This window comes from Neopsephotus bourkii, unplaced genomic scaffold (assembly GCF_033783945.1).
Source record: "Neopsephotus bourkii isolate Nb327-2 ecotype Australia unplaced genomic scaffold, CSIRO-AGI_Nbou_v1 NB_1132, whole genome shotgun sequence".
Taxonomy (NCBI): Eukaryota; Metazoa; Chordata; class Aves; order Psittaciformes; family Psittacidae; genus Neopsephotus; species Neopsephotus bourkii.
Window position 1 is genome coordinate 2,478,600 of NW_026901618.1, and position 24,727 is coordinate 2,503,326.

Consider the following 24,727-nt stretch of genomic DNA (forward strand, 5'->3'; position numbering starts at 1 on the left):
TGTCAGAAGGATCTATCAGGTTGTGTTGCTCCCATTCAAAGTAATCTTGGTAACTGGGACAAGTGAATGTGCTGAGAGTCTAGAATACTTTCACAGCACTCAAACTGGTGATGCAGCAAAGTGTTACAAAGGGCAAGGATATGAGAAAACACTGAGTTATAAAAAGGTGCTGCCAAATGCTGATAACATAGAGCTTTGATGTCAGTACCTCTAACTTTTTGATTTCTTGGCTAGTAGAGGGCTGTTGTATGAGTTCTCTGATAAACAGTGGACAAGATTTGGTCATTCAGTGACCAGACAGCTTCGTTCACTGGTTCCAAGGATTACTGTTCTAAGATCTGTAAGAAAAATGTTTTAAATTGTGTTGAATTTTAACGTGAATAAATTCCTTTTCTATGAGAGTAATTTATTTTTTTTTTCTGTCCTTGTCTCTGAATTTTAGCTGGAAAACCAGATTTTTAAAAGATTAATTTGTTACCAAAGCATCTATAGATGTACTTTTTGTTAATGGGTAAACGGTATCAAAATTTAGTAACGAAATAGAATGTGTCAGTGAATAGACACCTAAAAAAATTTAGACACTTAAAATTTTTTATCAGTAAAATTCAGTTAAATTGTTCTCATGCATGGGCAGTTGTTAGTTGCTTTTAAAGAAAATAGTCAAGATCAGCTGCATAAAGAACTGTCTGGATGGCCGCATGCAGAGAGTTGTGGTCAACACCTCAGTGCCCGTGTGGAAACCAGTAAGGAGTGGTATCCCTCAGGGGTTGATGTTGAGACCAGTCCTGTTCAACATCTTTGTCATTGACATAGGCAGTGGAATTGATGCTCCCTTAGCAAGTTTGCTGATGACACCAAGCTGTGTGGTGCAGTTGACATGCTGGAGGGAAGGGATGCCACCCTTCCCTTGATGGAGGGGCCTCGACATTCTTGAGAGGTGGCCAATGCCAGCCTCATGAAATTCAGCAATGCTAAGTGCAAGGTCCTACACCTGGGTTGGGTCAATCCCAGGCACAGATACAGTTTGGGTGGAGAGGTGATTCAGAGCAGCCCTGTGGAGAAGGACTTCGGGGTATTGCCTGATAAGAAACTGAACATGAGCCAGCAGTGTGTACTTGCAGACCAGAAATAAACCATATTCTGGGATGCATTAAAAGGAGCATGACCAGCAGGTTGAAGGAGGTGATCCTGCCCCTCTACTCTTCACTGGTGAAACCCTGCTTGGAGTACTCTGTGCAGTTCTGGTGTCCTCAGCATAAGGACATGGAACTGTTGGAACAAGTCCAGAGGAGGGCCATGAGGAAGATCAGAGGGCTGGAGCACCTCCCATATGAAAACAGGCTCAGAAATTAGGGGCTTTTCAGTCTAGAAACAGAAGGCTGCGTGGAGACCTCATAGCAGCCTTCCAGTACCTAGAAAACTGCTATGTATCTATAGTGATAGTACAAATGATAATGGGTTGAAACTTAAACAGGGGAGAGAGGTTGGATATAAGGAAGAAAAATGTTTACAGTGAGGGTGGTGAGGCACTGGAATAGGCTGCCCAAGAAAGTTGTGAATGCTCCATCTCTGGCAGTGTTCAAGGCCAGGTTGCATGGTGGCCTTGAACAGCCTTGTCTAGTGGAAGATGTCCATGCCCATAGCAGGGGGAATGGAACTAGATGATCTTAAGGTCATTTCCAATCCTAAACATTCTATGATTCTATGGAACAGAGAAGCAGTGGGGGAGTGAAGAAAGAAAGAATTTTTTCCCTTTTGACAGCCCTTAACTGCTGTGGTTTTCTGTAATGGGGAAATCTGACCATCCTCAAGCTATTCTGTAACTGAATCATTGTAACAAAACTATGTAATGTGATGCTTTCAGAGTCCAGGGAAAATTGTCCAAACCAGCAGATCAAAAAGTCTCACTGGAGTGAGACTAGCTTTACTGGGAACTCCTTTCTATGATCTGCTTTGGGGAGGATCTGATAGAGGGATTTGGTTCGTGCACTGATGTATGCAGTGCTCTGTGGAAATTTGCTGTGCTAACAGGGAACTGTTACTTTTGTGTATTTGCATCTTGGCAGGACAGCCAAAGCTTTTGTTGAACACAGCAGGAGAGTAGTTTATTTTGAAGCTCCTTTCAATTTTGTTTTCATGGTGGGAGGTATTCTCAGCCAGAGTTTTCTTTAGAAAAAATGCAAAATGTTTAGATAACAATGTATTTATTCGTCATATATTTTTCTATAGCAGGAGGCCCTTATGATCCAATATAACACCACACTACTGTCAAGTACATGCTATTCGTAGAATTACCTAGTAATACTATATTGCCCCTATCTTTCTCAGAAGAGGTAGTTTTGTTTTGAACTGTAAGTGGTACAAAATCTACCACATCCCTGGATTTTGTTGCTTAATTAACCTCCCCGGGTTTTACAGCTTAATTACTTTCAATTTACTGCCTTGTCCCACTAAATGTGCTTATCCTACACTTTATTTAAGGGAATGTAGGACACATGGTATGTGCTTTTCTAAATTCTGTATCTCGGGGCTGCATTTGCCTTTCAGGAGAACAATCATTGTTTGTAGTAGTTTTAGGAGGTTAAGGCTGAAAAGATGAAGCCAAAGTTAGGCTAAGTTCTTGTTCCAGTACCAACGTCTCTTCTCTGCCGTTTATGCTTGTCGGACAATCTAGAAAGTGAACCCTTATTTGCCATCTAATGTGGGGAAAAAGGAATAGGCAGATTAAAGAAAACTGGGTGGGTTTTTTTTGTCCTCTACAGGTAGTTTACAGTGTGGAGAAGATGGTGGCTGATACAGAATTAAGTCTATGTAAGTGGGGAGAGACATTCACATTTTTTCAGGATTTTGAGCTCGTTGTGGCACTGTGAAATTACACTTCTTAAAGTAAAGCTTCCACTTGAAGTAAGGGGTCAAACATATGATCTATGTTTCTGTTACGGCAACATTGAAACTGATGGTGAAACCTATGTTGTAGCTTTATATTGTATTGTCTGTTGAAATAGGAGGAGCTTTTCTCTGGGGCTCCCAAACAATCCAGGTCAAATGTGTGTTAATATTTAGCTGTATTAGGTAGAGCTGTTTGCAGTATAAGTGACGAAACTCAGCATAGTGGCATAACATACTTGTGAAATGTGAAGATGACATGACCATTTTTTTTTGTTGTTTTTGGGGTGTGTTTGTGGGGGTGTGTGTGTTTGTTTAAAAAAGACAATAAAAATCTCTGACTTAATATAGCTGTCACTCCTGCTTTGTTAATGTGCAGAAATTTGAAGGGATGAGATTGGAAGAAGAAAAAAAGGCAAAATGTCCGGAAAGAAAGTAGACAGTAAAATTCTTGTTGCCAAGCTGTCATCTATTAAAGGCTACTTGGGTTCTAACTGTTGAGGTCACAAAAGGAAGTAATGACTATAGCTTTCACACACTACTGGATAAATTTGTAACAAAAACAACTTCAAAAGAAAAACCCTATAATAATATGGGGAAAGCACTTAAAAGTAATAAAACTTGGTCATCGTAGCATGCACCGTAATCTTGATGTAGTAAACTGAACAGCACCTGGAGTCAAGTGAGAATCAGTATGTTGTCCTATACAGTTATCATTACATGGCATTTGTTATGAGTGTCTAAGATGCTAGCTACATCAAAGTTCACAGTATGAAGTGTAACTGTGGGTATAAAGAAGGGTGCACTATACAATAGCATTTCAAACTACTTACAGACGGTCATCTTGCTGACTTACGTGTGTGTGACTGTGTATTAGTCATCAGTATGAGGGATTAGAAATCCTGAAAGAGTATCGAGAATCTGTAAAGTTGTGAATGTCGTAAGAACCTTGGGAAAAGTCAAACACTGTCTAAAAAAATAATAAAAGGACAACATTAAGATTGCAGACCCTGAAACCTGTTAACAAACAAAAACCATACTTACTGCAAAGAAGACAACTTAAAAGTCCATTGTAACACTTGATTAATTCTCCTTAAGTGGTTTTCTTATGAAACACCAGCTGGTGCTATTTTGAGAAGTGCAATTTGATCTCTAACAATGTGAAGATCTTTCATACAGGAGAGAATACAAAAGGTATTCTGGAGATAATTTCAAAATATAGGGAAGAGATGGTCAGTTTAACAACACTGCAGTTGTTACTTGCTCAGTTAAGAAAAAGCGGGGGAGGAGAGGGAGTGCAAATTAAAGCACTTTTGATTTTATTTTGCTTTGAAATTATGTAATGGGAAGACTGTGGAGGATATTTGTGTCCATAGATCTATGTCATGGATTTGGTGGTGGTGATTTTGTCTTTTTTTGGGATGAGCTCTAAACATCACTTGAAGCCTAAAAAAGTCCATTCAAGACAGGGATTCGGAGTTGGCCTTTTGTTTAAGAGTTACAGCACAGACCATAATTGACCAAAAGACCAGTTATAGCTTGGTCTGGGAAAATGCAGTTCTGTGGAGTCCTGATGTTTGCGTGCCTGCATAGTAACATTAGTTCTAGTTGAATAGTTTCTAGCTGTTGTTTTTGTGCTTGTGCGTCAATAGTGAGTTAAATAATTTCTGAACATTTATAACAAGTATTTTTTGTATTCAGAAGATAATCTATACTTGGAGGATTGTACAAATAAGATCTGTCCTGCTCTGTGACAGTGAAAATTGTTTAAGCAGAGCATACTGAAAAGGTGTTTATGATACCTTAGTAAAAACTATAGAATTAAAGTTCTACTTTTTTTTTTTTTTTAACTTCGTAGTAATGGGTGATCTGAAAGAAAGTAATGTTGCACTGATCCTTTGTGGGGTTATCCCTCCTGCCCCCCCCCCGCTCCCTCCCTTCTTAAGTCACACGTTATCATGTTCCAGTTAGTGTGTTACAGAAGATAACAGACATAGTTGTCACAGGGGGTGTGGTAACAGAAGATCCTTGCTACTGCTGGGTTAAAGCAAGCTTCTTCCCCAAGAAGTGGCATTTGTACAGGACTAGCTCTTCTCTAGGAAGCAACATTTGTCTAGGTGTGACCTCTAGTCTCTGTCAACATGGTAACAGTCTGGCAGTAGCATCTCAACAGTTTTGATACTCTACACATTTCTTACTACTAAGTTGGAATGTATAAGCTCCTCCAAGTTGGCAGGAAGACTTTCACTGGCATACAGAAATTGATTTCCTCATGTTGTGCTGAAGACAGCGTCTTGTAGGAATCTCTTCCCAATAATTCTGCAGTCTAGAAGTACTCATTCAGACACAATAAAATGGACTTTTTCATAATGTGCTGACTCTTGCAGACATGTTGTGGGACTGGTAAAGCATTGGAGATAGGAAATTTGTAACCTATATTTATTTTGGTAAGATTGGAGTTCTTAGTCTGTGTTAACAGTTTTCTGTGTTGTGATGCATGATTAGCCCCTAGTCTTCAGATACTGTACAAGTAGAATTATTTTGGAGAGCAACCCCAGAGTAATCATAAGAATTCATTACTAATGTACATGACAAAAGGGAAAACTTCTATGAGGAATGATGTCAAAGATGATCATAAAGTAAGGTCAGAAAGACATAAAATACCTTTATACACATACAGTGAAACTCATTTGAAAGCTGGGTGTAATTCACACAACTACTTCAATGAAATAAAATGTATGTTGCAACTATTGGCAGTGCTTCTTTTGTATCATTTTTATTCCCTCATTTTGCTTATATAAGTTTAATGTATCTGATTTTAAATTCCTGTTCCTTCTCTGCTTTGCTTAGCAGATTCATAACTAATCTTTTTAGGATGGTGTTAATGGTTGTTGCAGTATAAGAACAAATGATAATGTACAGGCTAAATTAACTCGGATACCAAAACACTTTAATCACACATGCATGTGATTTTGCAACTTCTTTATATGCTGGGAGATGTGATGTGCTCCAGAGGAAGTCATGAGAATTAGTGGTGATGTTCCAACTCTGCTATGTGTAATCCTGGTGTAGGATTGTCAGGTGCCCTGGATTCTTTCCCCACTCTTATTCTGGATGTTGAATGAATTGTCCAAACTAAAATGTAAGAGAATAGTTTTACCGTTATTATTCAGAACAGTATTTAGTGGTTTGGATTAAAATGCTTAAGCATAAAATGGATGTTATAAATATTTAACCTGAGGAAGTGGGTGTCTTTTGTAATATACTGTTGTTTACTTATTTTGGTTTATCATACTTAGTAGATCACTAAAGTTTGACTATGGTACGATTTGTTAAGAAACTATCCTATAATCGATTTTTTTCTGTTGATAGGATATCTGGATCTTAATAAATCGACATATATTAGGGTTAAATACATTTAAATTACATGTCAAGTTTTGATTGTAATTTAAATATGTCAGGTTTTGTTTCTGTATCTTGAGAGTGATATTGAATGAATGAGGTTGTCGTGTCTTTTTTTTTTTTTAGACATTATTTGATAATCAGATCAGTGCTTCAAAAAAGGAAGACTCAGAAAGCATTAATAAAAATGATTCCTCAAAGAAGATGTCTGTTGAGAGAGTTTATCAGAAAAAGACTCAGCTTGAGCACATCCTCCTGCGTCCAGATACTTACATTGGGTCAGTTGAACCGTTAACTCAGGTAAGCGTCACCAAGTTTAGTGTTCATGGTTATTGCTGTTTTAATAAGAAAATGACTATTTTGGTTAACAAATAGGCACAACTCTACTTTTTTGAGTATTTTGAATTATCATGCTAGGAACTGTGGTCTTGTTTATGTATGTATGTGCAGGAAGGGGGCATGAGAAAACTTTCTAAAGCAGTGCTTGGTTCACCTGAAAAAACATGCTCAGAAAAATGTTGAAGTTCAGTGAAAACATAAATACACACCTGTGTGTGTGAACATGCAGTTATGTGTATATATATATATATATATATATGTGTGTGTGTTTACAAACATGCCTATACATATGCACACACATGTATTTGTAAGTAACCTTTGCTCAAGATCCAAAAATGCTTTGGTCTGTTTAAGTAGAGAACAGAGAGTTTAAGCCTCTTCTTGGCACTTTTTTTCAGCTGTTTTTTGTGAAGTTGCAAATTGCTTTGAACTTCACTGTCTATACTTGAGTTCCCCACTAATCAGAAAATAATGGATTTTCGTTATGCAAGTTTTTGAGGGTAAAGTTGTAATCTTTTGCCAAACTTCTGCTGCTGCTTTTGTCTCATATAAAAGCAGCAGTCAGATGGGAGGAGTACAGTTCCTGAGGTAAATAGAGAGTCATAGACTGGCTTACCAAGACAGTAAATATTTTTATTTTATTTCTTTTTACATGTAGTTAATGTGGGTTTATGATGAAGATGTAGGAATGAATTGCAGAGAAGTTACCTTTGTTCCAGGCTTGTACAAGATCTTTGATGAAATCCTTGGTAAGTATTTCTAACAATAATATTGCTTTAGCTTTATAGAGTACATACTTTTGTGAGTTCTCTCAAAGCACATTAATTCATATCTAAGTTTAAATCACATACTTAGAGTCCCATTAAACTGCAGTGCATGAAAATTTTAGTGCTTTCCAGCACTGTAGAACAGTTTAAAGAGGGTAGAGTTTTCAGTTGAACTTGTAAGAAAGTGTAAGTAGTTGTTACTTAATGTCCAAACTGTGTCATTCTTTATGATCAGTATTGTTAAAAGAATTTTAATCTGCAAAGTTAACTAGGACCACAGTTTTAAATAGCACTTGAAAGAAGATTGTTCTTCTGAAAGAAGACAACTTAAAGTTGTCTGTTAACTTTGATCATTTCATGAATCATTAAAACTGCTGCCCCCTCTACAGTATGATAGTGGTGGTGATGATGGTTCTTAGATGGATTTCTGGACTTCTCACAGTTTTAAAATGAATAAGTATTGTCCTGCCATTTAAGCCATGGCAGCTCAGGCACAAAGAAGTGATTTTTAGAAAATTGTATCCTAAGTCCAAGAGTCACTGTGACTTACTAGTTTATGATATTCTCTTGGTGACAGGCATACTGAAGACTAACCAGCTCTAGAGATGTGCAGCATCTGAATAGTGTGCTGTCTGCTGAATTTATATTTTGGGTTAATTGACCAATGAAATCTTGGGCTAATCAGTTTTAATGAAGTTATGTTTTATGAATTGGAGGGGTTACATTGTAAACTAACAGTCTACTGAGGTCAACAGAAATTTTGTCGTGACCTTCATTGAGTTCAAAACTTATCCATACCTCCGAAACTATGCTTTACAGCATTGTAGTAGTAAAATACAGACTATACAAAGATACAGCAGATTAAGAAATACCTGGACCATTATAACTTGTGATGGAATTTGTATACAATCAATTTTACAGGTCAAGTAATTAATTATTGCTCCTACAAAGTGTTAATTTGTGCTACTTTGTTTCATAGTAAATGCTGCGGACAATAAGCAGAGGGACAAGAATATGACTTGTATTAAAATATCCATTGACCCGTAAGTAAAAGCATATTTTCACTTAATTTCCCTGCCAGTGCTATTGTGGTTTGGATGTGTACAAATGATTTTACTAAATAAACTTGTTAGTGATTTTTTTTAAAAACAAAATATTTTTGGAATCATTTCCATTAGCTTCCTATTTTAAGATTAAAAGGTAAATGAAAAGTGGTTTACAGTAAATACTACCAATCTGAATTTGTAATAATTTACTTTAATTTACTTTACTTTCTTAAACCACTCATTAATGTTTGATTGAATGAAACTTAAAACCAGAAGATCATAACATTCATTATGAGATGAAAGCTTGGCAGTACATCATTATAACCAGCCAGGTTACTCAAGAATCATGAATCAATAATCATGAATAAAGGATCATGAGGTTTTGTAACATAATTTTGCACCTCTTGGACTTCCATGTTAACTCCTTTACCGTTAGGATAAGGTTATGTTTGAAGTAGCTATATCACAGTAAAACTGCTGATTGTATATATGTGATTACCACTGGTTTTCAAAATAGAATATTTAAAGTATTTCTTGATGAAAAGTTCTAGGTTACATAGATGTTGATTGGATTACTTTAGTAGAACCTTTTCAGTGACATGTAACTGAACAATAAATGTTTTAGACACTTAACTTTCACACCCAGTCTTTAGAATAAATATGCCTAGAAGTAATTTTTCTTCAGTTTTTCAATGCATTATCAGTTTCTGTAGACAAAATTGCTTTTATCATGGAGTGGGAGGGAAATGGTAGCATAAATCTGCCTGGCCTGTCCTGATGTTTAACTCCCCAATACTCCACACTGAAAATTCTGTGTGAGAGCTCCCAAGTATTAACAATGCCAGATGTTGATGGATTTTGTCACCAATGCATAAAATAAGTTGCAGTGTTTATCATAACTGGCAATTAATGGTTTTAAACAGGTGGTAACTTGTCTGTGTAGACTTCAATGAAACGTGAAAAGCCACTTCTCTAACTGAAGTACAATCTTGTCACTAAACTTCAGGATTCTGTTGCAGGTCATGTTGATAGTGAAAGCTCTTCAAACAAGTTTTGGGGGGTTATTACTACTACATAAAATACTGTCATGTTGTTGAATGATTATGCTTCTTTTTCTAAGACATCGAGTAAGCACAAATAAATGTGGTGTGGGTTTGTTGTTGGTTTTTTTTTTGTTTTGTTTTAAAATTGATAGAGCTGTGAATAAACATGGTAAGAATATGGTCTTTTATAGTATTTTATGTAACTATTTAAGCAGGTAAAATGTATGCAGGAGTCTGTTTTCAAGATTTCATTAATTGGCTTAATGCCTTCACTATTTTATAGGGAATCAAACATTATCAGCATATGGAATAATGGAAAGGGTATACCAGTTGTAGAACACAAAGTAGAAAAAGTATATGTACCTGCTTTAATCTTTGGGCAGCTGTTAACATCCAGTAACTATGATGATGATGAGAAAAAAGTTACAGGTAAGATGATTTAACATGCCTTGTTTTAGTCAATTAAGCTTTCAGGTGTTTGCTTTTCAGTATACTTCTTAGTTTTTGTCTTCCTGTAAGAGATGATTACTTAGTCACCATTTCTATAGCTCTTTGTTAGAGTGAAATGACTTGAAGATGTTTTAATACCAGTATTTGCAGAGGACTTTACATACAAGCATTTAAACACTTATGCTCTTGAAATGAAGGGAAAAAATAAATCTAATACAAAATTAAGATACAATTTATCATTGACTAATTATTTACTAATCATAAATTAAGCCTAATTTAGATCATGGATGTGAAAGTTATTTCCATTCTATCCTACCCTATATATTTTGCCCATTATGTTGTGTGGTTGCAGGGTAATTTGGATCTGATCATGACCTAGTTTATAGCTGGACCAGGCTATTGAAGTCCCTTGACTTTCACCGAGCAAGTGGTAGATCAACATAAGGGAAGCAGTGGGAGCAAACTGCTCATTTTTGAGGCAGAAGCAGTTGTACCAGATTGGAAATAGTGTGAAACTCCATTTCTGGAATCCTTTGATAGCTGTATTGACATATGGACCCAAGAGCATTTTACTTTATTGGCATATTCTTGTATATCACAAAATACATTTCTGCTGTAAAAAACTCACTATGTGTTGCTTTTTCAGGTGGGCGCAATGGCTATGGTGCAAAACTCTGTAATATATTTAGTACAAAGTTTACAGTTGAAACTGCTTGCAAGGAATACAAACACAGCTTTAAGCAGGTATAGAAATGATCTCAACTTTTTTTTTCCTTTGATGTAATTATAAATTTAAATTTTAACACATTTTCTGTATTTCATTAATATTTTATGAAATGAATCATTTAACATTCAAATGGATGTGTGAAGTTTGCGGGCTTGGTTAGTTCAGTCAGTAAAATCAATACTTCTTGTGTATTAGATATTTATTTTTTTAAATAATGTTTTTCTTGTGGGTGTTAGGTGACTAAAACTGAGAAATTCTGTTAAAACTAGAAGTATATTCATGTGCAAGTGAAAAGGAATATAATTGAAGCATTTAGTAATTGCTGTTATATAATTTGTCTAAAATTCTATTTATCTACACAAACATGGAAACAAGTATCTAGATAATATTGTATAGTGTTAAGAAAAATTTTCCAGTGTTTGTCATGAGTTTCATTAGCCTAGATGGACTTAAGTGCACACTGTGCTCCCTCCCCATTTGAACTTATTTCTCACTGTTAGAATTGACCAAGAATCAAAGGGTCCAGACCAATGATCAAATGTAATCTGATCTACTGCATATAGCTTTGAGATAATCACCTTCCTGAAAGTTTGAAGAACTTTGGTAGAGTATTAGATACCAAAGTTCTTCTGGCTTTGGAGTCTTTCCCAGGTGGTGGCTTCCTTCTCTTTTTCTGGTAATTAATTTCTGGTTATGCTATCATGTCACTATATAAACAATACATTTCAATGGGTTTACCTGTCTCTAAAAATGTATTATTTTCTGCTAACTGCCAAAAAGCAGATTAATACTGGTTTGAGGGTACTTTTTGAAAATTACATGCTTTATGACTTGGAGTGCTACATTTTCCAGCATTTTCAAAAATGCTGAAAGTTTATTACAACTGAACTTTGGTATATGCTGTGAGTAGGTGTTCTACTTGGTCTTAGAAATGTTCCTGTGTTCTTAAACAGGGAGCACCACCAAGCATCCCAGCTCAAGTCTGAGCCAGGTTGGTTTGTCAAGAAGCGTACTTTGGTACGTTGTACAGCCACAAAGATTCTATCTCAGAAACTCCTGAGTCTGCACAGGGACTAATAAACCTCTCTACACAAGTGTGTAGTAGATTGAAAACATTAAACTGATGGGCTGTAAGGACTGTGTCTAATTTAATCAGTGAGCTCTATTTCCATTAGAATCATATCCATCAATGTATTGATACCTGCATATTTACAGAAATCAAAAATGTGCTGTCACTGATATGCAAGTCTTAATAAAGAAATTAATTTTATGCCTAGTGTTTAATGAGAGGAAACCTCTAAAAGAAGTCTGTGAACTTTCTGTTGTGTAGCTGTTGCAATCCTAGCATAATTGGAAAATGGAATAGGAGGTGGCTAACATGTATTGTAAACTAACATCTAAAATGTTTTGTTTCCAAAGACTTGGATGAACAATATGATGAAGACCTCTGAACCCAAGATTAAGCATTTTGATGGTGATGACTACACATGCATTACATTCCAGCCAGATCTAGCTAAATTTAAAATGGAAAAACTTGATAAAGATATTGTTGCCATCATGACAAGAAGAGCATATGATTTAGCTGGGTCATGCAAAGGAGTCAAGGTCATGTTGAACGGGAAGAAATTACCTGTAAGAGCCTCAATTAAAATATTTTAAGTGTACTGAGTATTTGATGTGAAGAATAGTAATTGTTATCTGTGTTACTGATAGGTAAATGGGTTTCGCAGTTACGTAGATCTTTACGTAAAAGACAAACTTGATGAAACCGGAGTTGCACTCAAAGTTATTCATGAAGTTGTGAATGAACGATGGGATGTGTGCCTCACTCTAAGTGAAAAAGGCTTTCAACAAATCAGCTTTGTAAATAGCATAGCTACCACAAAGGTGAGTAGTTATATTGAATGATAAAAAATGTAAATGATAAAAATGTGTGCTAGTGTTGTGCCTGGTCAGGCATTTGATTAAAAAAAAAAAAATCAGGGTTACTAAAAATAAACACATGACATAATCCTTTGCATGAGAGGATCTGGCAGAGCAATTGGATGCAATCAAAATACATTCATAGAAGTGTTTCTGAATATGCACTAGTTTTAAAAACACTAGGAATCATTACCAGTAATAGTGACGTCTTATGTGAGTATACATGGTATTGATTAAATATAAAATGAATAGAACTATTTTATTCCTTAATTTTTAACTCCTTGTAGTAAAATAATTCTGAAAGTAAGGTAAAAAAAATGTGCAAACCCCTTTAAAGCTAGTATTAGCAAGTGCAGGGCAGCAAAAATGGCTTTTGGTGTTTTTGAAAAATGATTACTTTATGATGTATGAAACTGGCCTGAAATGTTGCGTTTCATTGTCTTTTATTTTATATATATATATATATATACTATATATTATATATACCTCTTCTATATAAAGGTATCTAAGTGTTCTCTGTACTTACTAACAACTATAGTAGTAGTGAAAGGATATAATGGCAAATCTTCAGTTATGATAAAGCAGCAATATGCTCAGCATTCTAAAGCAATCTTAGTGCTTCTCAAATTGATGGCACGGTCAGGTGCAAGTCATTCACCTGAAATCAACTAGTGTAACTCATTTGTGCCCATTTGGTGTGGTCCAGGTTTAGGGATCTGGTATTTGCCATGGTGAAAGAAAGTCTTTGTGATTTCTGCTTTTCATAAAATGCACTGCATGAGTGATCTAACAACAGTCAAGCAATTTTAGTCATTGCTGAGACTGTTTTGGTGGTATATAATTTTTGCTATATAATTTCTTCCAGTGTAATTTTCCAGTGTTCAGTGGTAAGGGGCATAGTTTATTTCATTGTAGAATATTTACTTTCTAAGTGTGAATTTTAATTAAATGCTTGTCTTATGCTTACCAAAACTAAGGCTCACAAACATATCTGATAGTTTAAAGGTTAAAACTCAGTTTTAATTCAGGCCTCTTTATGCAACATGGAGAAGAAAAATAGCATGACATTAAAGTTGAATACAGTATATTTATGAAGAAGCTGGCATGGTAGAGAAAATTAATAATGTTTGATTTGAAGTTAAGAAAATGCATTTGAAAAAAATGAATACTGACTCCTAAGTTAAATATGTTGCATAGTTGCATACATTTACTCAAAAGGTTTTGAATTTGACTCTTGTGGATAAATTTTCACCCATCATGCAGTTACACATACATTGTTATATATTCTTTAAGAAAATTCATAGAAAAAGTACTGTGTATTCTTCAAAGGTAAGTGTTGTAATTTCTAGTTTTTCCCACTCTTCCGATCCATGCCTTATGTGTGTGACTGGATGTGGAATGTTCGGGCCGGTGAACCACCTCACCAGCAATTGATGTGCAACTACCCACTGATGAGACATAATGGCTAGTAACTAACTGCGTCAACTGCCTGTCCCCTTATCTGCTAACAGGTGAGGAGCTCATTTCAGCTGTCTTTTGGTTATTTATCACTGTTTGCTGAAAGCTTTTCATTTCTGTTTCTGGATAAACTTCACCCAGTCGTAACTTCCCTTCCACCTTTTTTTGAATTTGCTTAAAATTCCAAACAAGTTTTTTAGGTAGATGGGGGATTTTTTTATTTATTTTTTTATTTATTTTTTGAGGGGTGTGTAGACGATCAGGCAGTATATTGAGGCACAGCTTCCTTCTTTTGTTCCTATAAATTTGTTACTTTGGTCAGGTCCCCATTTATTCACAATTTTGCTACACTAGCCACCACAGATTTTGACTTCAGGCTCTGAGACGGCATTTGAATGAGTATTTGTAGCTATTACATTTGTGCAGATAACCTTTACCGAGACTTGTATATAAACCGATTACACATGGTCTTCTCAAGTTCTGATTTTCAAATAGTAGCTGTAGTAGAAATTATAGTAGAAACTTCAGTTATTAACATAATCTAAGGATATTTTTTAATACGGTTGCACTGCTAATTGTAATACTGTCAATCATTTAACAGAAATGCTTAACTAATACAGATGCAGTGTCAGATTGTAGACTTGGGTGGAGGGAACATACCAACCTGTTAAAATTCGCTGGAGTTCAGCAAGAAATTCTACAGCTTGACATTTTCAGATTTATGCTAAGAAAAAGACAAAAGGATATAAGAAAAAAAAGCAAAAGAAAATAGGATTTTATTTGTATAATTAAATAAAAACTTCAAACTTATAATTGTCTTCTGAATTTGTCTGCTCATATGAACCATTTATCTGGCCATAGAATTCAAATATGACTCACCTCACAATTAATTGAGGCTGTTGGCTATTCATGATATGAATAGAATGGATACAGGAACCAGTCTAAGCTTAATTTCAAAGATTTTAGTTGTTACCATTTCATTAGATGTCTGCATCCTGAAGTTTGCCAGACTGGGATTCAATCATAATTGTTACCTTCTGGGAAAAGAAGGTTATGCACTTTTATTGTTCTTTTTCTTAATACAATAGTCATAATAATCACTGACAGACCTCTAGATTTAGAGGGCGCTTTTCTTTTTCTGTCTCGAATTAAAATGTACTGACAGTTGGGGCAGTTATAGGCTGTTATGCTTCTATAGTGGGTAAATGTGCCACCTACTGGTGAGATGGTTGAAAGGTTACCAATTTTGAGCTCTGAACATCCCTCACTCGTTGCTACACACTAAGAATGGACACAGGAATGGGGAACGGTTGTAATAACTATTATCTTCTAAGAAGAAGAATTACTGGTAAGTAGCTGTTTTTTGCTATATCAGATGTTAGTTTTAGCAAAATATTTTGAGTGCTAAAATTGTACCAAAAAAAAGGCACTAAAGTTGTAAATACAAATATATACAGAGATATTTCCATAAGTTTTCAGTAACGTGATGAGTAAAGTAATGCATTTTAAAATTGCCATTTCAACATGAAATGTTTTTGAAACACATAATTTCACATTTTCGTGTAGTAGCTTTTCTTTGCAGTTTTGAAATGGATTTATTTTTCTTTAAAGTAGCAGGATGCAGGATGTCAATGTTTCAAGTTGCACTTGAACTCTCCCTATGTTGAAACTCTGTCATCCATACGACACATGAATAAAAACCTTATTTTAATTTGGGGGGGGAGGGTGCGGGTTTTTTTGTTTTGTTTTGTTTGTTTGTTTATTTGCTTTTGGGTTTTTTGTTTGTGGTTTTGTTTTTTGTTTGTTTGGTTTTGGGTTGATTTTTTTGTTTTTTTAAGAAATACCATGAGAAAATACTTACGCATGGTGATTGTAAAACACACCAGTGGTTTGTGTTGCTGTTTAGCAGGTGACTCTAGAGACTAATAGAAATCACAGATGGTTTCTTTAAAGTGCAAGTACTTTGGTTATGACTAATCATATTTACCATCTTAAGCCAGTGTTCTACCTCCTCAATTTTTTTTATAAGTCTACTTTCTACATGAAGTTGAGAACACAGCTTCTATCTCCTGTCAGTTCAATCACTTTACATCTTCAGCCTACTGAAATGCATATTCTCCCTTAAAACATAAACTCGTGGCTTTTGAGGTTTATGTTTGTTGTTTGTTCTGTCTTTTCCTGTCTTTTTGTCTGCTCTTTTTTTTTTTTGTTTTGTTTCATTGTTTTCCTTTTCTTATTTCTTATCCATCCTATACTTCCTTATACCCATCGAAAGCTTTTTTCCCCTCTCAGTTCTGTTTTTAAAATAGCTTTAAAGGAGATATTATTTTGTTTTTGTTTGTTCCCTGATGTTGAATGTGTCTGTAGATGTGTTTTCTTTATTTTGTGCGTCCTATTGCAAACTGGTCTGAACAGGAGTCGTTATTTAGTCCATATTTTTGTAAGGCACTAGTTGATAATAAGCAAAGATGATCTTCTGTGTAAAATAAGTGTTGAATTATGTATTTTTTAATTGTATAGGATGTGCCTGCATCACTCCATTCTTTGCTACAAGAATGAGCTTTTAGTCATTAGAAAGATTTTAGTCAAACCTTCTATAGCAGTCACTAGAATTAAACATTTTATTGTTATTGATACCTTTTTGTCTATAAAAATGAAGGAAGGCATTTGAATAATCAAAAATGTAAACAGTTTTCAGATATCCAGGGCTTTTTAGGACCAGTCATATTTTTGACATCTTTCCAAAGAAAGCCCACTGTTTTACCTGTAAGGGAAGTTTTGTCATCCAGGACTTGTAAATATTTAAACATACTTATCACCATTGGTTTAGGCAGTTTCAGTGGTCATTGGTCTATGGAATTAAAGACTGCAGGGTATATGCCTTCAAATATTAGTTGTTCTTCCTAATCTGGAGTGTTTCATCTATCATGCAAGTTTGTGCTGTTTTAATCTTTACTTTTGGTTCTGATTCAGATTACAACTGCATTGTAGAATATACCCCATAATTATTAGGTTTCTTTGATACATGTTCATCAGTCGTCATTGTTAGGATGGAGTTAGATCTATAGTAGACTTTTTTTCTTTTACACAAAGCTTATGTGAAATGCTTTTATTCTGTAAGCAATTTAATCTCAAATTTTACTAGTCTTCTAGCAGGTTGGGGTTTTTTTGTTTGTTTGTTTGCTTGTACGTTTGTTTTCCTTTAAGCTGGTTTAAAGTTTAAGTCCAAGGAGAATTGTAGCTAGAGAAGATCATAGCTTTGGGGCACCTCCTGAAGGTGTTCAAATGCTTAGTACTTCCCTATTTAGACTGAATTTCATCAATAGTAAAACACCTATTTAAACATGGAAAATAATCTGTATTTTCATTCCCCTTCAAAGCATGAGTTAAATATTGCTTCAAACAGGTAACTTTTCTGACTTGTTACTTCCAAAGTTTAAGTACATAAGTAAGTACTTCTTCCTCAGGAGCTGCTGGATACATTGCCTCCACCAAAAGTTTTCTTGCAATATTGGCTTTACTTGAAATACCTAGTTGGAAAGCCCTTAAGCAAGGGTAACCACTTGTTATCCTTTTCTCTAAGGTAGAATAAATGTGACAGGCACTGTGAATGTTTCACTTTCAGCTGTTACAGTGTGATGGAGGAAGAAAATCCTACATATTCTTCCCCTCTTTTTTTTAGATTTACTTTGCACTGTGATGATGGAAGAAATTGCTTATAAGCCTTTTTTTATGTCCTTTCTTCTGCATTTGGGCATTAACTATAAGGGAGTCCAGCTGACTGCTTTTGTTTGCAACAAGAAAAGTGACAACATGATTATGTCGCTACAAGTTATTGCCCTGTGGTATTCTAATGGGTTGTTTTGCCAGCTTGTGGTTAACTGCACGCTTTATATGTAGCTCTTGTTGCTACATCAGGTCTGAATTTGGATCAGGTTTAGCATCTAGTGAGTTTTAAGAACCACTCATCTCCCTAAGGTTACCTTGCTCTGTTCTTTCAGAGTTTTCTGGATCTTGATGTTGGATGTTTGGTTTTCGGTCAAATCTAAGGCACAAATTGCTCTCGTGTAACCTAGCAGAGAGTGGTAATTGCATGTGTTTAGAGAGTTCTGTAAATACAGCTAGGAAAAGGTGAAATGGCTTTTGGAAAGGGATAGACATGGGCGCTATATATCTGAGGATGAACTCTTGAAGTTTTGTTTTTTAATTTTTTTTATTTTTAGACCAACTGGGGAGACTTTAATTTGATGAAAGAATGGGTGATGTTTTCAGTCCAAGGTTATTTATGTACCTGTTAAGAACATGGCTTTTGACAGCCATGTGGTGTTGCAGGTACCATCTCAGTGCTACAGAGTAATTTTCAGAACAGCCTCACTCTAAGATTTTGTGTCTTGTTACAAGCTGTAAGCATCTATGTTTGAAGTCTACTAAGTCCACCACTGTACAGTGAATGAAAGGTCTCCTGCTTATTCTGTTCCTTGTAACATCTGTCATCCTTGTATGAAGACTGAACAACATGAAAGTGAAACTTTTAAGTAATTTTTTTTTCTTATGCTGCTACTGAATTTGCATGACTTAACAAATTTAATTCTAACTACTGGTTCTTTGTTAATACAGGTAAAAGCTATTACGAAATTAAATTTTGTTCCCCCAACCCCTTTTGTGTTTTGTTTTTCTTTTCCGCTTTCCTCATCCAGGGTGGTAGGCATGTTGATTACGTGGTGGATCAGGTTGTGGGCAAGCTGATAGAAGTGGTGAAAAAGAAGAATAAAGCTGGAGTTTCAGTGAAACCATTTCAGGCAAGTCACTTTATATAAAAATGTTTAAAAAGATGAATGTGGTAATTTTACTGAATAAACGGGTTTGTATGTTTTCAACAGGTGAAGAATCATATATGGGTTTTTATTAATTGCTTGATTGAAAACCCATCATTTGATTCCCAGACAAAGGAAAACATGACATTGCAGCCTAAAAGTTTTGGGTCCAAGTGCCAGCTATCTGAGAAATTTTTTAAAGCAGTAAGTATATTTCTTTTTTTCTGTGAAGCAGGAATTGACATGCTGGATCAGGTATATGTATCTTATGTAGCAGAAGATTAATTAGTGCATTATGGTATTCTAGTGACATTAGCATACTATGAAAACGGGATGGAGGAACTGCTATTCATTCTCTGACCTTAATTAATGGAAGCAATGACTGTGCTTTGGTTGTTGGCCTGGATTTAAAAGTGAGCTTCACCTGATAAGCTGATTTGTTGGGGGATTCTAGTATTTATATTGGTGAAATGCATTTGACTTGTAAGACCTAAACATAGGCCTTGACCAGTTTTTTGTGTTAAAATATTTTTCTGGAGTTCAGAATAGTTGTACCTTATTCTTTGAGATCAGTCTTATTCTCTTCAAACGAAGCTAAAAGAAAGGTAGGGAACATGTCATATTCTTCCAGTATCCAAGGAAATGCAAAAGTGTGGCTGTAATGTTCAAAGTGATTGTTATTGCCAGGCAGCAAGTTTAGAAATTTTGTCTGTAGATGGACTAAGAATTGCTATTCTAATGTAGTAGCAGCAATGCATGCTACTTCATTTTTATGCAAGAAAGGAAAAGTAGAATTCTGTTAGCCAGTAGCATAAATGGAACTCCAGTAGTAAGGAGAATGGTACCACAACTGTTACACTTGGTATCAAAACTCAACTTACTGTATAGTATTTTATTCTTCTAATTCTATGTTATTGGTGGCATTTTTACAGAACTTGGAGGGAAAAAAACCCCACAATCTTGTATTAATTCTTCAGAATTTGTTATATATATTTTTCTATCATTAGGTGTTAAAAGTGCATCAGAATATCTAATCATGAGTGCTGCATTATGGGGGATAATGATAATCCAAAGCTTGCAGTATTTTGCTTCACCTGTATTTTCTTTTGATGTGAAACCAGACCTAAAGCAGTTTTGGTTTAGAATTTTCTTATTTACATAATATTCTTATTTTACATGATATTTTTTGCTGCAGATGTGTTTCTTAAAATTATCAATGTTATCAATTTCTCAAGTGGTTGTTATAGAGCCCTATTTTTATGTTTTTGATTGTCTTTCAACCATTTTCAGTCCTTTCCAAAGAAACTTTAAATGGTCATAAATATTCCATTTTTGCTATCAAAGTCCAGGAAACATATGCTTAGTTCCTAAAATGTCTTGATACAGCAATCACGCAACATAGGCAACCTCTTCTTAGGTCTCAGTCCTCTTTTCCTCCTTCCTAATTATACAAGGGGTGGAAAATAAGCTGTGTGAGTGTTGTATTTTGGTTTTGTGTGCATAAAACGCTGAAAAGTAAGATGTATTAATTCCTGACCTTTATGAATGTTGCAGTTTCTAAAATTTAGAGGGCTTTGAGGAGTAGTTTGAGAGCAGTGACAGCATTGAAATATAAGAACCTGATGTGTGAAGTTTTATTTTTCTCATGCACAATTCTGATCTATTACTTATAGGCCTCCAACTGTGGTATCATAGAGAGCATTTTGAATTGGGTCAAATTTAAGGCACAAACTCAGCTGAACAAAAAATGTTCATCAGTGAAGCACAGTAAAATCAAGGGCATTCCAAAACTGGATGATGCTAATGATGCTGGTAAGAGCACTTTTTTTTTTATCTCTTTAATGTTTCATAGATTTTTCACAGACATCATAGTTTTAAACCTGATTTTACTTTACATCCTTATCTAAATTTTTTAATAATTTCTATTTTTCTAAACTCTCTAGAGCTAGAATTAAAACTTGAGTTTGATATTAGGAATGCTATCTTCCCCAGGAATTAATAATGGTAAACAAAAGTGCCAGTATAGTTCCATATTGAAAGAGCATGTATCGTTTAATTGTGGTTTCCAGCTAAATAGTGTTACCAATATCCTGTTTTGGATGTGACTAGTCTTCTTGACCTTTCTAATGTAAAAAGATCAGAATCTTTATAGGATCACAAGCTGTAGGAAGTAGATCATATAGTATGCAGACTTGAGGGAATAGTTCAAGAGACTTCTTTCATAAGACTTTAACTTCCATTAGGTTCCTGTCTGGGAACAGAGGGCAAACTGGTATCCTCTACTGGTTTGCCTCCTAATATACATAGGAATTGGCATCAGCTGGTGTTTGTCTGCTGCCTAGTTATTGCTACCTGGGAAGCAGGAATTCTGCACCTCCCAAGGAGGCTTACCCAAATATTGGTTTACTGAGGATCTGGAACATAATGTGTTTCTCACACTGAAGGCATTGCATGTTTGGAAAGCAGAGGCATTCAGTTTCTGAATACAATGTCATAGTCACACTTGGCCTTACTTTCTTAATGTTGTATATACTGGCAAAGATGCTATAAATTGAAGGATGACAAGTGATATATTTAGGAGAAAGTTCCTTAGTCCTTTCTTTTTAAAGACTGAAGGTACCATATGGATCCATCTGTTTGCTCTTGAAAATCAGTAGGAATTTTTTGCTCTTTTTTGCACAAGAGCTAAGCTAATACCATAATCAGGAAGTCTGTCCTCAATAAAAAGCTGCTTTCATTGAGAAAGGGAAGGCAAAAGATGATACAGAAGAGTGACTCCTTCAGTGTGGCCAAGTGCAGTTGGTTGCTCTGCTCTTGAGAACTTGGCTCAGTGAGCTTTAGTGACTTTATCTGACTGTAAGCTCCATGTTTCTTAATATAAGGGGAAAAGGAAGTCCTGCTGCCATGGAAATTCCTTAATGAGTACACAGACAAAACACTAGAAATATCAATCCTTCTGTCTTTGGGATCTTAATAAAGAGGATTGGGCATTCTCAGGGTTAGGTGAAGTAAGGACTGTACATGCTTTTCTGTGTGTGAGGTGATGAGAACTCCTAGGTCCAAAGAATTCAGCTCTGCTTTATGAATCTTTGCTGTGGATGTGTATGTGACTAAGCATATCATGAAGAGTTACACAGTCATAAATAATCTTTTCAAAATAATTTCAGACCTCCCCATAAGCTGGAGAAAAGGTTTAACTGATGCATGAAGATACCCTTTTAGGGAAATTGCTTCAGGACATTCATACATGTTACACAGAGGTTATCTGTAATCTAGCAGCAAAACACAGTAGTCTTATTTGATGTACTGTTTCAGGATAAATAACTGTTAGTAAGGATCCCAGGAATTATACCTTCATAAGCACCCCAAATCAGGTGAGGGAACAGGTTTGGCTTTGATTTTGTATAGCAGGTGCCCAGTACTTGTTGGACTTGAAGTATTCCGGTGCAGCTAGGAGAGAAGAGTGTCTGGCCACAGACCCCTCTGGCTTTAATTCTTCCTATGCTTTTTAGTTTTATTTTTACTTTGAGAGTGAATTTGTACCTGAGCTGCAGCATCCACAGGTTTATTTGGTGCCAGGTACCACTGATTTTTTTAATCTATATTTGTTAAGACTTAGGAATAGGAGAGAGATGCATCTGTGCAGTGAGGTAATTGCTGTAGATTTCTTTACCCACTAAGAAGAATAAGTCCTATACCTGGTCATTCTTACTTTCTTGAGATCTTGCTGAGATATATGTAGTTCTATGGCTTGTTGGAGTAGAAGGTGTGGAAATGAAAGGAAAAATCAAGAACCAAAACTAGGAATATAGGATTGTAAGGGAGCAGCTAGTTTACTAAATCTGGTGAAGCATTCTTTGAAGCCTGCTAGTTCATTTATTTTTTTCTCCAAGTTCTTTAGAACTGTGTTCAGGAAAATACCTAGCACAGTGTGTTTCCATGACAGTCTTCTGGAATGGATGCAATCATTAGCAATTAGAGTGCACCTGGGCGATATTCTGATGTGTCTTCTGACATTCATCTAGGGAAAAAAAAAATTGCTCTCATATTCCAAAACAGCAGACAAGTATTTTTCTTGGTATTTAGATTCCACCTTGCTGATAGCATGTTAGCTATTGACACTTTTTGATATATTGTGAATAGCTGCCTAATTTAGATTATATTAAGCTGTACAGCTGATTCAGAAGACCAAAGATGTTGAATGTAAATTATATGTAATAGGAAGTGTGGGGTTGTTTTCACCTATCAAGTAAAGGCAAATCAAAACACCTATTTTAAATGCTAATATATTCAAAACCATCTTTCAAACAGGAGGTGAGACTCAAGGTTTTTGCAGTCTTTCTTACCACTTGGCCTTGGTAAAATAGAAAAACTGCTTAATGAGTATTTGCACCTTTGAAAAAGGGTGGGTTGCTTTTTTGAACCTGCTTGATATTTATAATGTGAATTCAACTATTGCAGTTGCAATAAACAGAGTGCATATTTCGTACCAGTTTTGAGCACACTGGACACACAGGCACTGAAATACAGTGTGTCTTATAGAATCAAAATACACAATTAGTGAAGATTTGTTTCTCCTGTTCAAGAAATTTCTGAGAATGTGTAAGAGGTGCAAAAGTTCTGATGTTTTCAGCTTTTCTGTCAAGTTTTTCTTACAATTGCCTGGCTTCAGCTAATGGACAGTAAAAAAGGAAACCTACAAAAATGTAATATAATGAATTACTTCTGAAAATATACTGTGAAGAAAGGGGATATGCAGAGTGTGAAATAATTCAGTTTATATAACTCAGACATGCATAATGTATGTGTGTAAGAAATTTGCAGTTAGAAAAATGAGATGCTAAATATACTGATGGGATTGATCTTTTTCTGTGCAGATGTGTGGGAACCATCGTATAGGATGTGCCACCATTGCATCTCATTTTGTCTATTTTGTTCCTTGTCCATAGCTATCCATAGTGCATACTCATTCTTATTGTGTAGGTTTAGTGATATGGAGGGCCATCCCTAAAAACAGAAATTCAGCCTATTTGAGTTACCTGACATTGAGTAGGAAGAATATTCATGACTGATTCAATATTTCTGTTATTTGAGTTTAAAAGTTATGCCTTCTGGATTTTTTTGCCTTGCCTCTCCCTCTCCCTGATCTGCAGGTGGCAAACATTCCTTGGACTGCACATTAATATTAACAGAAGGAGACTCTGCCAAATCTTTAGCTGTCTCTGGCTTAGGTGTTATTGGTAGAGACAGATATGGAGTGTTCCCACTCAGGGGTAAAATTCTCAATGTTCGAGAAGCTTCTCACAAACAAGTAAGTAGTTTTGTCATCTTCTTTCAGCTAACAAGTGGGCATCTCCTGTTTATTTTTGTTTTCTAGGGTTGTGTCTTTGTATTTTCATTTTTATTTTTAATGACAATTTTGTGGTTGAGATTTTATAAGGTACCATCTACTTTAAAGGCTGGAAATATTAAGTGTAGTAGTGCAGTACTAGGATGATAAAGTTCACTTCACAAATTCAAGGAAATTCTGTTATGACCCATAATAACATTTTACATGAATATTAAAAGAACCCTAGAATTTTATATTCTCTCCATTGCCATGTGATTTCATTGGGTCATAATGTAAGGCAGTAGCAGCCAACACTACCTCATTGCATTAGTTCTGCAGCCGTCCATAATTTGTGCATGGCTACTGCTGCAGCACTTTGCAAGATGACTTTCTGTAACATGTGCTTTTCTCACTGCCTTTCTGTCCCAAATTGCTCTGGCTGGAGAGGAAGAGAGTGGTGTAGTCTTGAGAATTTGCATGAATGGGAGAGACGTGAAGTCTGCAAGGGAGCTGGGGCTAAAAGGGTTCTGAGGTTTAGGTAGG

General features: G+C 35.6%; 1 protein-coding gene across 3 annotated transcripts in view; it reads left to right on the plus strand.

Moving 5' to 3' along the window:
• The window catches only part of TOP2B (DNA topoisomerase II beta), a 63,628-nt gene that overhangs the window by 15,409 nt on the left and 23,492 nt on the right, over nt 1-24,727 (plus strand). For all 3 annotated transcript variants that reach the window (XM_061362653.1, XM_061362651.1, XM_061362652.1), the window contains exons 2-12: nt 6,415-6,588; nt 7,286-7,376; nt 8,374-8,437; nt 9,767-9,912; nt 10,580-10,677; nt 12,080-12,292; nt 12,374-12,547; nt 18,739-18,840; nt 18,922-19,059; nt 20,529-20,667; nt 24,009-24,166. In XM_061362653.1, the coding sequence (XP_061218637.1) occupies nt 6,415-6,588; nt 7,286-7,376; nt 8,374-8,437; nt 9,767-9,912; nt 10,580-10,677; nt 12,080-12,292; nt 12,374-12,547; nt 18,739-18,840; nt 18,922-19,059; nt 20,529-20,667; nt 24,009-24,166 (1,497 nt within the window). The remainder of the gene's footprint in view (nt 1-6,414; nt 6,589-7,285; nt 7,377-8,373; nt 8,438-9,766; nt 9,913-10,579; nt 10,678-12,079; nt 12,293-12,373; nt 12,548-18,738; nt 18,841-18,921; nt 19,060-20,528; nt 20,668-24,008; nt 24,167-24,727) is intronic.